Raw genomic sequence first — 16,023 nt, forward strand, 5'->3', positions numbered from 1 at the left:
AAGTGTTTTTACTATTTTATCTTCTAGTAAGTTTAATGGTTATATTTTAATGTTTAGATCTTTGATCCATTTTTATTCTAATTTAGTATATGGTAAGAGTTAAGGGCCCAGTTTCAATCTTTTCCAAACAGATAATCAGTCTTCACTACATCACTTTTTGAAAATGCTATTTTTGACTCCTTTGTCAAAGACCAAATAGTTGAGTATGTGTAGGGAGGTTTCTCTAGTCTCAATTCTGTCCCGTTGATCCATATATCTGTTTTTGTTCTAGTACCATGCTGTTTTTATCACTATTGCTTTGTATTATAATTTGAAGTCAGGTATTGCTGTGCTTCCTGCTTTGCTCTTATTGCCCAAAATTTCTTTTGCTATCCTGGGTCTCTTCTAACTCAATATGAATTTTAGAATTGTTTTTGCTATATCTGTAAAGCATACTGTTGGTATTTTTATGGCCACTTGACAATATTGGTTCTGCCTATTCAGGAGAAGGGGACATCTTACCATTTTCTGATATCTTTCAATTTCCTTCAAAGAATGAAGTTCTCTTTGTAGAAGTCTTTTACTTTGTTGGTTATAAACCTATATTTCTTAAATCAGATATACATGTGTAAATATCATATTGTCTCACCAGTGTGAGAAGCTGAAACAGTATATGTATATAATATGCGACATATATACTGTTATCCCCTAATTATTGTTTTAAATTTTTTTCTCTAAGATAAAAATAGATTTTAAAAGAAAAAATAAATAAAACTATGTTTCTAACTGAGCACAATGAAGAGGAATGAGATTAGACTCATCATATGTATAAACTAGAAAGAAGTATTAGGGGAAAGGAAGCAAGGCGTAGAGACCCACCCTGGTAACCCCAGCACTTTGGGAGGCCCCGGGCAGGAGGATCTAAGATTCAAACCCAGTATGGACAACTCAGCAACTTAGCAAGAGCCCGACCCAAAATGAAAAAATAAGATAAACTGTATGGAAGATATAGCTTGGTGTGAATGACCTATATTCAATCCCTAGTACTACACAAAGAAGAGGAGAAAAAGAAAGAGCATGAGTAGCACATAATAGCCATGAAAAGAATGGAGTATTTTGAGAATTAAAAAATATATGTGTGTGTATAGAAAAGTATGTATAGGCTCTAAATATATACACTTTATATATAATGCAATTACTAGTGACCTTAAGTTTTTATCAGGGTTTTCTGCCTTTTTATAGAAAAATTTATTTCATATCATTGAACTTACATTAACAGTTTTTATTTATTTTTAGCAAGAGTTTACAGAATGTAAAAGTTTTGGATCATTTTCTAGCAGTCATTTTTTAAAAAAGTTTCACAGTGTATCAAAAATGAATTTCAAGGACTGGTCGGTGGGTCAGTGGTAGAGTGCTTCCCTAGTGTGCTCGAGGCCCTGGGTTTGATTCCTGGGACCAGAAACAAAACCAACAAACAAAAACGTCTTGGAAAAAAATCTGTAAGGATTCTTAAATCAAAATTTAATAAACTTAAACATTTTATTTAAATTTTATAGACAATTTCTTTAATATTTTGTACAAAGGAAATCACGATTTGCACCTTTCATAAAAAAAAAAAAAAGAAGCAACTGGTACTCTACTAAGAGGAATCACGGAACTTTAGACTGCTACTGCAAGTAGCAGTCTCTCGGAGGACTTTGAGAAATAATCTGCAATGGATACCACGCTGAGCCTCTGGGTGTCGCTGTCTGCAAATCCGAGGGTGAAGCTAAGCCATTCTGACGCAGAGATCTTAGCAGGCTTTGAGAAACGCATCAGAAGACGGCAGGGTCTCTCTCCTGCAATCTGTCCCAAATACTTTGCTTGGGACGTCAGAACGTTTAATAAGCCTGGTTGTGATGCTGCCCTTTCTTTCCAGCGCACATTTGTAATTCGGAAGGAGGGAGCAGCTAGGGTATTCGGATCTGAGCAGCTGCGTGGAGAAGTCGGCCATGCTGGAGGCACAGGGAGTGCAGGAAGCGCTGTTTCCCTTCGTGCTGCCTCTGTTCAGCCTGGAGAACTATGCGGCAGATATGCTGTGAGATTCCTGAAAAGAAGCTGAGATCGGGGATCTTGCAGAAGATCTGTGCTTGGTGACCAGAAACTACAGGTGAGTGCTGAGAACGGTCCAAGCTAAGTAAAGAGAGCAAAGACCAACCTGAAAATGACAGGATGGATATAGAAGACAAGGGAAATTCCTAAACTACTTAAATTTGAAAATCAAATTCAAGGGCTGGGGATGTAGCTCAGCGGCACAGCGGCTGTCTGGCAAGTGTGAGGGAAAAAAAAAAGAATATCAAATTCACTGAAAGTTGTATAAAATTTTTTCATATAAACATATCATGGTATAAATGATCCCATAATGGTTTTTGGTACAGACATTTGTTTTGAAGATTCTGGAAGAGATCGTCAACAGCAGTCTGTGGATTTGGATGCTGGCAGTAACTCTCTATAAATTTATCGATTAGTTTCAATAATCATCTGTGACCCTTAGAAGGAAAGCATCAGAACAATAAATATTCTGAATTGTTATAGAAGAAACTGCACACAGGACCAGAGCTGCAACTTTTTAATGGTGGGTATGGAACAGAACAACTCAGGGCAAGAGAGAAGCTGGGATGCCGATTTTAATCCTTGGATATTGAACCACAAAGTGTACAGTGAACCACCCTATAGGGGAGCCTGCCCTTCACCACCTCTTCTGCACTTTGATTGATTTTAATTGACCTTCATTAACATGATGACATGCTTAGAGTTCTCTTACACTCTCCACCCAACCTCACAAAGTAGATAGAATATAGCTACTGCCCCCAAATTACAGCAATGCTTAATTTAAAAAAAGAATGAAAAAGAAAAAGCCAATATTAACAGTAAGGTTAAAATGGGGGTTAAGGACTACAGTGCACTGCAGGTGTCTGTCAGCTGGGTGTTTAGTCCTTTTAGAATAAGACCTGTGGTTCTGTAACCAAAACAAATGAATTGAGAGCCTGGTTTAAGTAGAGCTGAAATTTTTGTAGAGAGGAATGATACCACTGAAAACAATTTTCATCCAAGAACTACTACATACGTGTTACTTTCTGATGGAATTCCACACTCTGGAAGCAAACTCTGAAGTACAACATCACCATCAGAGCCACCAACAAGGACAAACTGCCCCCTCCTTCAGGAGCACAATCATCACCATGAGTATCATTTGTATCAACAAAAAAACGTACTCTAGATTTCAGATAGGCTACCTGTTCAATCCATACAACAGGAACACCCATCCAGGCCTCTGTCCCATATCTCAGTGCTTCTGACAGAGCTTAGAGTTTGCTCCCCCTCCTATTTCTTCCTGATCAGCAACCTGGCACTGAGGAGTACTGTCCTGTCAGTGAGGGCAGACAGTGGTGGTGTTTGTGGAGACTACTTTTGATCTGACTCTAAAAGTGGTGAAGACAGTTTGACTGTCATCTTGAGACTGCCGCTGATGGTGGGTAACTGCCAAGAAAATGCAATGGAGGATTCTATGCCAGGAGTTGCAGCTGGGCAAGAGCCTTTGGGACACTTCACTGTATGCATCCATGTAGAAGGCAACTGGGTCACAAGGGCTCACAGTCCTATCATGTGTTTCAGAATACCTAAGCTGAGTCTTCAACCTAGAGATACAGAAAAGCTAGCTGTGCACTGCATTGTTGCAAGTGACAGAGCCCATAGAAGTTTACTGGTCCTTTATGCAAAGGCAAATCATGCTGCCCCTGTCTATGCCAAGAGTTTGCAGGCATTGCTGCTGGAGCTGACACCGCCAGCACCCATGGAGAGGCAATAGAGCTACAGTTTTAGCTGATAAAACTGGCATTGGCGTTGGTCTCTGTGTTCCTCCTGACAGAGACTCTGGCCATCAGCTTCTAACTCCAATGCTGCTCTATCCAGATGCTAGAAGCTGCCTTCATCCTGTTTTTGAGCAAAGCCTTCATTTGGAGTTGCCCCCAACATAAAAGGAGAGAGATCTTCCATGTTTGTACAACATATGTGTGTCTTCTATTATCTTAGTTTCTTCAAATTAACTCAAGAAACATCTTTCAACTGGATGTTCTCTATAGTATCACCAATGAAGCATAATATGTACACTACATTCAAATGTGTTCATGTGAGTTTTAATATTTTTATTTAGTACATACTTATATAAATAATTCCTGTTTGTCTTTTGTTGTTGGAGGTCAGGAACTCCTCAAGTTTAGTTGTTAATATTTATGTGTTTTGGTCTGACTCATCAGCTTACAATTCCTTCGAGGAAAAGTGTGTGTGCATTAATGTATGTTCTGAAAAATTGTTTCCTGTTAAAGAATTTCTTCCTTGAAATATTGAAAATCTGTCACATCTTTAAGTTCTATCCTTGGGGTTCATTTACTTGTCTTTCAGAAGCTGATAAACTGTAAATTTGGTTATACAAGAAGAAAAATGTTCTCTTTCCAAGCACATTCTTGTAGCTTTTTAAATCTTTTTTTTTTTTTGGTACTGGAGATTGAACTCACAACCTTGCACTTGCCAGGCAGGCATGTATGCCACTGAGCTAAATCCCCAGCCCTTTTCTTTCTTTTCTCATTTACTAACTTTTTATCAGCCACAGTATCTATTATTGGTTGCCAGTATGGGGCTCCAGTTGTTCCTGAAAATGCCAAATTCTGGGGTGCACATACCATACTTCTTTAATTCTTAGGTAAAGATAAATCACTCTAAGTCTGAACATTTTAGTTAGTAATCTTTTATTAATACTGCAATGAGTAAAAGGTGGAAGGCAATGTCCTAATCTTTCTTTGTAGTTAGAAAATATGGTTATTTAAGAAAACAAACTTTTCCTCGGAACAATATTGTGTGATTTTTTAGGGAGGCCTTTTTGAGACAGAGTTTCACTATGCAGTTTAAGCTGGCCTTGAACTCACTATGTAGCCCACGCTGGCCTCGAACTCACAATCATCCTCCTGCCTCAGCCTCTTGAATGCTGCAATTAAAGGCATGTTCTACCATGCCCAGAAATATTGTGTGATTATAACAGAATAACATGTTATCCTGATAACCTGCCTAAGAATAAGTGGCCTTTTTTCTTTCCAGTTATGAAGACTATCACAACCTCTCTGTGTCTGAAACTTGAAATCTAAATTATGTATCAATGTCACATTTTCTAATGAAATTTCGAGAACATACTATTGGTTTATTCAAAATATATTGCCTTAGGTTGAATTTAAAAACTTAACTCTATAAAGATTCACATCTGGGCAAGGAAACATTTGCCTGTATTCCCAGAAACTCAGGAGGCAGAGGCAAAAGGATCAAAAGTTTGAGGCCAATGAGACCCTGTCTTAAAGTTTTTTAAAGGTTTGTGGCATAGCTAGTGGTAGAATGCTTACTTAGTATGAGCAAAGCCCTAGACTCAAACACTAGTACTAAAAATAAAATATAGATAAAATGTAGTCTTCAAAATCCAATAATTTTGGATATTCAAATAATGGAAAAGAAATTAGGTAGACAATCCAAAATTTTAAAGTCTGCTTCACAGTCTAAAAGTTTGTTTTTCCTTCCTTCCAATCATTTTTTTGAGACAGGGTTTAACTATGCAATTTGGGCTGGCCTTCAACTCACTTTGTAGACCAGGCTGGCCTTGAACTCAGCGATCTTCCTGCCTCAGCCTCCCAAGTGCTGGGATTACAGTTGTGTGCCACCACACCCAGTTCTTCCAATCATTTTCATCCTTCAAAGGGCAGTTCTTTTATGTGGCCCAAAAATCTATCATGTAGTCAAACTATGCAACACGAAAAACAGAGGAATGCTTTTCTCCCCTTTGTAATATTAAAGCACCCTTAAATGTTATTCCCCAAATAGCAAAGAGAGGAAGCTGACACTTGGAAATAGTGATTCTCCAGCATTTGAAATTTAGTGATGTTAGTCAGGTGTGGTGGCATACACCTGTAATCTCAGCACTCAAGAGGCTGAGGCAGGAGGACCACTGCAATGGGGCCAGCCTTGGTTCCATAGTGAGTTTACGACCAGCCTGAACTACATAGCAAGACCCTGTCTCAAAAACTAAAAAATAGCCAGGTGTGCTGGTGTAGCACTGTAATTCCAGCACTCGGGAGGCTCAGGCAGGAGGATTGGTGTAAGTATCAGTACCAACCTGAACCGCAGAGCAAAATTCTATCTCAAAAATACATAAAAAGAAATTTTATGACGTTTAGATATGTTTAAGTAAATGGACATAGCGTCTTGACTTCATACATATACTGTAGAACGAATATTTCTTTGACGAAAACCTATCAGGTTACTGAGTTTTTCTAGGAATGCAGTAACTGGCTAGGACTCTGGGCGTCGCTGTTCACCAATCTAGGGGACAGGGCACTGAGAATGCTCCCAGTTTAAAAAAAAAAAGGCGGAGCGAGGAGTCTTGTGCCTCTTAAAACCTCCATCACCACCAGATTGAAAAATTTATACCGGAGGCTACCCAAACAGTTTTTCTGGAAGACTCTCCATTAGAAATTATTCTGAAAGTTGAGTTAATTTAGGCTCTGAACAGTAGACAAAGGATACCTTTATCCAGTCTCGGAAAAAGCTACGAAGCCAGAGAGCAATGGCGATTCCGGTGAAGCTGACCTGCTGCAATGTATTGATGCTGCTGTGCCTTTTTCTGGGGCTACTTTTGGAAGCCAGGGCCGGGAGTATCTTTTACTCAGTGCCAGAAGAGACAGAGAAAGGGTCTTTCGTGGGCGACATCGGCAAGGACCTGGGGCTACAATCCCCGGAACTGGCGAAGCATGGAGTCCGCATCGTCTCCCGAGGTAGGACGCAGCTTTTCACTCTGAATCCGCGCAGCGGCGGCTTGGTCACCGCGGGCAGGATAGACCGGGAGGAGCTGTGCGCCCAGAGCGCGCGGTGTGTGGTGAACTTTAACCTCCTTGTGGAGGATGAAATGAAGCTTTTCCCTGTTGAAGTAGAAATAATTGATATTAATGACAACACTCCCCAATTCCAGTTAGAAGAGCTGGAATTTAAAATGAACGAAATAACTCCTCCAGGTACCAGGTTCTCTCTGCCTTTTGGGCAAGACCTTGATGTAGGTATGAACTCGCTCCAGAGCTATCAGCTCAGCTCCAACCCTCATTTCTCCCTGGATGTACAACAAGGAACAGACACACTCCAACACCCAGAGATGGTGCTGCAGAGTCCCCTAGACCGAGAAAAAGAAGCTGTTCACCACCTTATCCTAACTGCCTTTGATGGTGGCAACCCAATCCGTTCAGGGACTCTCCGAATTCGTGTTCAAGTGGTGGATGTGAATGACAACCCTCCAGCATTTACTCAAGCGGAGTACCACAAGAGCGTCCCAGAGAATGTCCCACTGGGCACGCGGCTGCTCATGGTAAACGCCACTGACCCAGATGAGGGAGCCAATGGGGAAGTAACATATTCTTTTCACAATATGGACCATAAAGTGGCCCAAATATTTCAGTTGGATTTTTACACAGGAGAAATATCAAATAAAGAACCACTGGATTTTGAAGAATATAAAATTTATCCACTGGAAATTCAAGCTCAAGATGGTGCTGGGCTCATGGCCAGAACTAAGGTGCTAATCAAAGTTTTAGATGTAAATGACAATGCCCCTGAAGTGACTGTCACCTCTGTCACCACTGCAATCCCAGAAAACTTTCCTCCTGGGACCATAATTGCTCTTATCAGTATCCATGACCAAGACTCTGGTAATAATGGTTATGCCACATGTTCCATTCCTGAAACTCTACCTTTCATATTAGAAAAGTTGGTTGATAATTATTACCGTTTAGTAACAGAAAGAACACTGGACAGAGAACTTACTTCTAGATACAATATCACAGTGACAGCAACAGATCAGGGAACTCCGATGCTCTCTACTCAAACTCACATTTCACTACTAGTGACAGATGTCAACGACAATCCCCCAGTTTTCAGTCAGGATTCCTATTCTGTCTACATTCCTGAAAATAATCCTAGAGGGGCCTCCATCTTCTCCGTGATGGCCCAGGATGCTGACAGCAGTGAAAATGCACAAGTCACGTACTTCCTGGCTGAGGACACTATTCAAGGGGTACCCTTGTCCTCTTACCTCTCCATCAACTCTGACACTGGTGTCCTCTATGCACTGCGATCCTTTGACTACGAGCTGTTCTGGGACATGCAACTGAGAGTGATGGCCCGGGATAGTGGGGTCCCGTCACTCAGCAGTAATGCATCTCTGCATCTGTTTGTGCTAGACCAGAATGACAATACACCTGAGATCCTGTACCCTGCCCTTCCCACCGATGGTTCCACAGGTGTGGAGCTTGCACCCCGCTCAGCAGAGCCAGGGTACCTGGTGACCAAGGTAGTGGCAGTGGACAGAGACTCGGGTCAGAATGCCTGGCTGTCCTACCGTTTGCTCAAGGCCAGTGAGCCAGGGCTTTTCTCAGTGGGGCTGCACACTGGAGAGGTGCGCACGGCAAGGGCGCTGATGGACAGAGATGCCCTCAAGCAAAGCCTCGTGGTGGTTGTGCAGGATCACGGCCAGCCCCCTCTCTCAGCTACTGTCACTCTCACCATAGCTGTGGCTGACAGCATCCCAGACGTGCTAGCAGATCTGGGCAGCATCAAGACCCCCACCGATCCCGATGATTCAGACCTCACGCTCTACCTGGTGGTGGCCGTGGCTATTGTCTCCTGTGTCTTCCTGGTTTTTGTCATCGTGCTGCTGGTGCTCAAGCTGCAGCGCGGGCACTCCCTGCGCCTGCTCCAGGCTTCGAGGGACTCAGCGGCGGCTAGTGCACCTGCGCCACACTTCGTGGGGCTGGACGGGGCGCGCGCCTTCCTGCAGACTTATTCGCACGAGATCTCGCTCACCTCGGACTCCAGGAGGAGCCACCTCATCTTCCCGCAGCCCAACTACGCGGACACCCTCGTCAGCCAGGAGAGCTGCGAGAAAAAAGATTTTCTGTCAGCACCCCAGTCTTTACTGGAAGATAAAGAGGAAACATTTTCTCAGGTAAACTTGTGGTGAAATTTACAAGCCACTCAGATAAAAATAATTCATGATTCTTACTTGCTTGCTTTCACTCCTTATTACGTTTTATTCCATATCCCCTCGTAGATTTGTATTAGAAATTTGGGGAAGCAGGATTAATCGGGCTTTAATACTTACATCTTCTATATTTATGTTTCTTACATTGAAAAGGAGCCTGTAATAGTGTAGGTGGTTGAGATGAAGGGTGTGTTTGTGTGAGGCCTTATCTCCTTGTGGAAAGAGCACCGTGTTAGGAACAAGAAGATCCAGCTTCTAATATTTTCTGCCTGCCTTTAGGGAAGTCATTCCGTTGTTCTGAGTTTACTGCTCTCTTCTCTAAAAGAGACACTTTGACTGAAAAAGGCCTACCAGTATGACTAAGGCTAGTTTCATGTTTCCCTAGGTTGTGAATACTTTATAATTTATCTCCGCTTAATGTAGACCCCATTTATCAGGATACTGTGATATTTTAATTGGGGAAATTTGAAGAGATGAAGATTGTCTAAAGTAATATTTTTAGTTGTGCTAATATAAATTATAGAAATCTATATAACTGTAATTTTCAATTACTATTGAACATCTTAGCTCTTTGTTTAATCTTTTCATAGGAGATATTTTATGCATGTTGAAGAATATATCTGTTTAAATAATTTATAAAGTGAGGGAACAGAATGATCAACAGAATATTTACTGTGGAGCTTGAGAAATAGTTTTGAAGTATCCTTACTTGTATAATGATGTACTTGTAATGAAAATGAACAAAATTAGGTATATAATCCATTTAATGTGTGTTAACTCTTCATAAAAAGAAATGTAGTGTATGGAAGTAAGTCCATGCTTTGGTATACATACTCTACCCCAATAAATTACAAATTCATAAAATATAAAAAAGGAGAAAATAGATGCATCATAAAAAAGAAAACATCCAAATGGACTGGTGATAGACCAAAAGGTGATTCACCAGTCTAGAGCCGTAAAAGCCGAAATTAAAAGAGAGATCAGCCTCAGCAGTGTAATAAAGATAATAGTGCATTATACTAGAAAAGGGCCTGAGTGGGGCTCACCGCTTGGATCCAAAAGAAGCAATGAAGACAATCAGTTTTTAAAAAGAAAGAAAGATTTCAGTTTTTAAAAAATGCTTACCAATTCCTATTGCAAGCTGCAGACCAAAGAGAGAGAGAAGGACACAAATACTCAGATGAAAACTGATACCCAGAGAATCACTGCTGCATACTTTAAAAGGTATCTTTAAAAGTCTAGTTATGGCCTGGGACCTGGAGATCAAAGAGAAATGATTTCAAAACCATTAGGGACAAAGCAGTGAACCCAGGAGGAAACAAGGAAATAGAACAGAGTTTTAAAAGCAAAACAAAGCTTTTCCATTTAAATGTATAACTCAAAATTTCAAAATATACTGTCTTTGGGAAATTATTGTGGCTAATGAGAAATTTTCTGTAATTATTATTAAAGATAGTATCAGAGATTTCGGGTGGTTTTTTAAGACTCTTTCTCATTTTTGTCAGGTGTCTGTTGAATTTTTATTGTATTTTCTGCTTAGGACCAGTTTTGTATTTTCTGAATCTATAAGTTAAAATTTTCTTCTGTGTATGTATAAATGAACTACACTTTCCTATTAAAAATAAACTTTATCAAATTGTTTGACTTTTAAAATTGACATTTGGAGACTGGGCATGGTGGCACACACCTGTAATCCCAGCACTAAGGAGGCTGAGGTAGGAGTATCACTGCAAGTTAAAGGTCAGCCCAGGCTACAAAGGGAGTTCAAGACAACCTTATCTATATAGCAAAATCTTGTCTCAAAACGATAAAAAAAATTTTTAATTGACATTTTGCTGACAAGACACAAGCTTAAAATCACATTGAAATATCAAAATTAAAGATATATGTGCACATGCATAAAAGAACATGGAATGTTAATATAACAAATTAGCACATAGGTAATAAATATTGTGATTTTTTAAAACTTAGCTGATCATAATTATAAAAAGACCGTATAGTCAAAAGGACATAAAAGTATGAGCATCTATTACCTATGTGAGAGGCAGGGAGATCACATGTTCAATCCCAGTCTAGGAAATTTATCAAATTAGTAAGACCTTGTGTGAAAATTTAAAAATTAAAATAAAAGGGCTGAGGATATAACTCAGTACAAAGGCTTTGGGTTTAATCTCAAGTACTAGAAAAAGAAAAGGAAAGGAAAATAATAGAATACTAGGAGATTTTAACACAATTCCATAAGAAGTAATGCATCTCACAGGCAGAAAATTAGTCAGCATAGAGACTTGAACCTATAAATTATCATGTAATACATCTGTAGAGAATATTATATGCTACATATATAGAATGGCCACTTTCTACATGAATGTTTGAATAATATAACATAATCTACTACCTAGTCATCACAAACATGGACCCAACAAGTTTCAGAGTTTCAATGATATACAAACCTGATAATATGTGCTTAAGTCATAAAGCCAAGATTTCAAAATAGTAAAAATAAACTGTTCAAAGAGAGTCCATGACATTCCATGGATAGTTACTCAGCTATGTCAGATGATAAGCCCAGTCACAGTTCTTCTGCAAAACAGCAGAAGAACTGAAACATCTGACCTCAAATAAGATGATAGATCACTGAACAAATAAAACTGTGTTGTGTATATGGCTTATCATATAGCAAAGGTAACTGAAACAGTATGCATACAATTTTACTTGGCACTTCCATTTTCCAGTGAGTATCCTAGGCCAGTGCGTACCTAAGGAGGAAGGATGTCCAATAAGCCTCATTCCTTGGCTTTTTTTAAAGGCTCATTCCTTGTTATCTGCAATAACAAGGGAGAAAGGGCAGGGAAAATGGGAGGAAGTCAAAAGAAAAGAGAGACCCATGAAAGAAATAATCTAGGGCTGGGGATATGGTGCACTGATACAAGTGCCTGATTGGCAAGTGCAAGGTCCTGAGTTCAATTCCAAGTAACAAATATCTTCATATAGATATGTGGAAAATGAATTCTGTTATTTTTTCAATACAGAATATTATACAGCCATCAAAATGTTCAACATAAATAAATCTCAAAAGTCTAATATTGAGAAAAGAATTCAGTGCAGAGTAAATGTGGCTGGTTGCTATTTTGTATGAATTTCAAATAGGCAGAAGTATATGAATGAGGTATATTCAGTTAAAAATAAAATATAGGGACTGGGGATATAGCTCAGTGGTAGAACACATGGCAAGCCCCTGGGCTTAATTTCCAATATCTCAAAGTGAAATAAAAATTAGAAACAAAAACATGGATGGAAATAATAAATGCTAAATATATTCTGGATGTTGGTACCTTCTTTTGCCATAAAAAATTATTATTGTAGTGATGACCAAATTTTTCTAAGATATGTAGATTAGATAATAGAACTATATCAATACCAATTTGCTGAATTTGTTATATTTTTAATGAGAGAATGACACTGATTTTAAGAAATACACAGTGAAATATTTAAAAGTAAAGAGACCGCATATCTGAAACACATTCTGGGCCAAGAAAGAGAGAAAGTGAAAGCACAATATTTGGGTGATGTGAATGAATAGTACAATGGATCCTTCTACCCTTATTCATGAATTCAACTAATCGGACTAAAAATGTTTGGGAAAAAATATATCTTGGTGCTGCATGTGTACACACTTTTCTTCTTGTCATTATTCCCCAAATAATATGGTCAGTAATAATCTATATAACATTTACATTGTATTAGGCAGCATATGCAGATTGGAGATGATTTAAAGAATGCAGAAGGATGTACATGGGTTATATACAGAAAATACACCATTCCAATATGTGAATTGGGAATCCTCAATTTTTGGTATGTCTGAGAACTCTGAAACAAGTCTCCCTCAGATAACTATAAATATATATGGGAATTCTTTGTACTATTTTATTAACTTTTCTAAAAGTCTAAAAATATTTTGTTTGTGTGTTTGAGACATGGTCTCTCTTTGTAGTTCAGGCTGGTCTTAAACTCACTATGTAGCCTAGGCTGGCCTTGAACTCACAGTAATCCTTTTGCTTCAGCCTCCTGAGTTCTAGGACTACAGGTGTGCACCACCATATCTGGTCTGAAAGTCTAAAATTATTGAAAATGAAAATTTAAAATTGATGTCCTTGAAATATTGCAAGATGCTAAATTTTAAAGTCAGCTGGTCTGCATACAGACTGGTTATATTATATCCTATATTCATCTGCATGTTTGAAATTTTTCAAAATATACATATCTATTTGAAATAAGAGTACTGTGGGTAAGTACATAAAAATGAAACAGGAGTAAGAAGACATCCTTGGAATATATTTTACAGTCTTGGGAAATACTAAACATCAGAGAAAGGACTTAGCAAACACAAACAACTGCATGATCAAGCTTGGTCTAATAGAGCCGTCTTCAGTTTTCATGATGTTCCATTCTGTCTTTCACTTCCAAGTGTTAGTTCTGAGTTTCTAGAACACAACTCATGTCTCTTTACTGATCCAACTCTACTCAGTAAGATACAGCTCCCGTCATTTCCTGGAAAAGCTTTCCTGACTCCCAAACACAGATTCCCTTTGACATAATCCCCCCAAAGCCTAATGTGTCCCCTGATGTAAAAGCAGTTGTCATACTCTATAATAATACCGTCTTTATTACTCCATGCGTTCTGCCAGCCTGCAGGCTTCCTAAGAACAGGTTCACTGTTTTCATCTCCAGCCTCAACCACATGGTGTTAATGGACTTGTGTTTCGGTGATTGAAATACAGGTTTGACAGTAATGCTGGACCGTTAAGCACAGAAATCCAAAACATATAACTTTAGAAGAAAGTGTAGCTAATGTTTTTAATTGATCTTTTTATCTTAATACACAAAAAGAAAATATTTGGAAAATGTTTGGAGTATAGGCATCGCTTAATGCCTTGAGCATTCAATAATGTTTTCATAGCAACTACTATCAAGGTCACATTCACACACCATTCTTACTGATTCTAAGTAAAAGATTCCTGCCTTAAGACAGTTAGTTAGGTGTCCTAGAACTTCTAAATCAATTTAAGTCTGAGGCAAACCTAAGTAAGAAGTGACTGGGGTTTGCCTGAGCGGGTGCAGAAACTGGCTGGGCCTCTGAGCGTCGCTGTTGACCACCTAAGGATAAAAAGCCAGACGACGGTTGCTGACGCTCCCGCAGCACAAAGGGCTGGGCATCAGGACCATAAGCTTGGCGGTGGCAGAGAAATTCAGTCCAGCAGCTCACTGAGTCTCTCCAGAGTGACTTGGATCCCGTGAATTCTGATCGTCTCAGACCCTGGGGAACACAGAGTGGAATCCCCCACTGCAAGCTGAAGGTTGACTTGGAGAAAACACCGCGGCAAGGGGAAATGGCGACTCTGCAAGAGCTGCTGCACCGCAGAAGACGAGTCCTACTGTGGCTTCTTTTGGCAGTGCTATGGGAGGCTGAAGCTGGGCAGATTCGCTATTCGGTGCCAGAGGAGCTCGACAAAGGCTCCATCGTGGGCAATATAGCCAGAGACTTGGGTTGGGAGCCCCTGGCATTGGCTGAGCGCGGAGTCCGCATCGTCTCCCGAGGTAGGACGCAGCTTTTTTCTCTGAACCCGCGGAGCGGCAGCTTGGTGACCGCGGGCAGGATAGACCGGGAGGAGCTGTGCGCCCAGGGCGCGCCGTGCCTGGTGAACTTTAACATACTGCTGGAAGATAAATTGACGATTTATTCAGTAGAGGTGGAAATAACAGATATTAACGACAATGCCCCTCGCTTTGGAGTAGATGAACTGGAGCTAAAAATCAGTGAAATGACCACTCCAGGATTCCGGATTCCTCTTAAAAGTGCGCATGATGCGGACGTAGGAGAGAATTCTCTACAGCAGTATGAACTCAACTCAAATGACCACTTTTCCCTGGACATGCGAAGTGGAGCTGATGGGAACAAGTACCCGGAGCTGGTACTGGAGCACCCTTTGGACCGCGAGGAAGAAGCTGTTCACCATCTCATTCTCGTCGCTTCTGATGGGGGCAACCCGGTCCGATCCGGCACCTGCCGCATCCGCGTGAGGGTCCTGGATGTGAACGATAACGCCCCTGTTTTCACACAGCCCGAGTACCGAGTAAGTGTTCCAGAGAATATGCCGGTAGGCACCCGAGTGCTCACAGTGACCGCCACCGATGCAGATGAGGGATACAACGCTCAGGTGGCATACATTCGAGAGAAGCCCCTTGGAGAAACCTCCGAAGTATTTGAGCTTAAGTCAACTTCTGGAGATATAACAATCATTAAAAGTCTAGATTATGAAGATGCTAAATTCCATGAAATTGATATTGAAGCTCAGGATGGTCCGGGCCTTCTGACCAGAACGAAGGTGGTCGTCACAGTTCTGGATGTGAATGACAATGCCCCAGAGTTTTACATGACATCTGCTACTAGCTCAGTTCCTGAAGATTCTCCTCCGGGAACCATAATTGCACTTTTCAATGTTCATGACAGAGACTCTGGGCAGAATGCTTTTATCACATGTTTTCTCCCAGAGAAACTTCCCTTCAAGTTAGAAAGGTCAGTGGACAGTTACTACCGACTGGTTACAACCGGAGCCCTTGACCGAGAACAGTTTTCCTTTTACAACATCACAGTAACTGCTGAAGATGGAGGGAACCCATCTCTGTCCACAGATGCTCATGTTTTCCTGCAGGTGACAGACATAAATGATAACCCACCAGCCTTCTCCCGCGCATTCTACTCTGCCTTCATTCCTGAAAACAACCCCAGAGGTGCCTCCATCTTTTCCGTGTTGGCCCATGATCCTGACAGTGATGACAATGCCCATGTAACTTACTCTTTAGCTGAGGGCACCCTTCAAGGAGCACCCCTGTCCTCTTACATCTCCATCAACTCTGACACTGGGGTGCTCTATGCTCTTCGTTCC

At 40.5% G+C, this 16,023-nt stretch overlaps 1 protein-coding gene across 1 annotated transcript in view; it reads left to right on the top strand.

Annotated features, from left to right (window-relative positions):
• Positions 1-1,759: 1,759 nt before the first annotated feature.
• The window catches only part of LOC100715635 (protocadherin gamma-C3), a 173,687-nt gene continuing 159,423 nt past the window's right edge, over positions 1,760-16,023 (top strand). The window contains exon 1 of the mRNA XM_063232257.1: positions 1,760-9,043. Coding sequence (XP_063088327.1) covers positions 6,620-9,043 — 2,424 coding nt within the window. The 5' untranslated portion in view covers positions 1,760-6,619. The remainder of the gene's footprint in view (positions 9,044-16,023) is intronic.

Source organism: Cavia porcellus, unplaced genomic scaffold, assembly GCF_034190915.1.
Source record: "Cavia porcellus strain 051 isolate PalLab524CR breed Dunkin Hartley unplaced genomic scaffold, mCavPor4.1 scaffold_21, whole genome shotgun sequence".
Taxonomy (NCBI): Eukaryota; Metazoa; Chordata; class Mammalia; order Rodentia; family Caviidae; genus Cavia; species Cavia porcellus.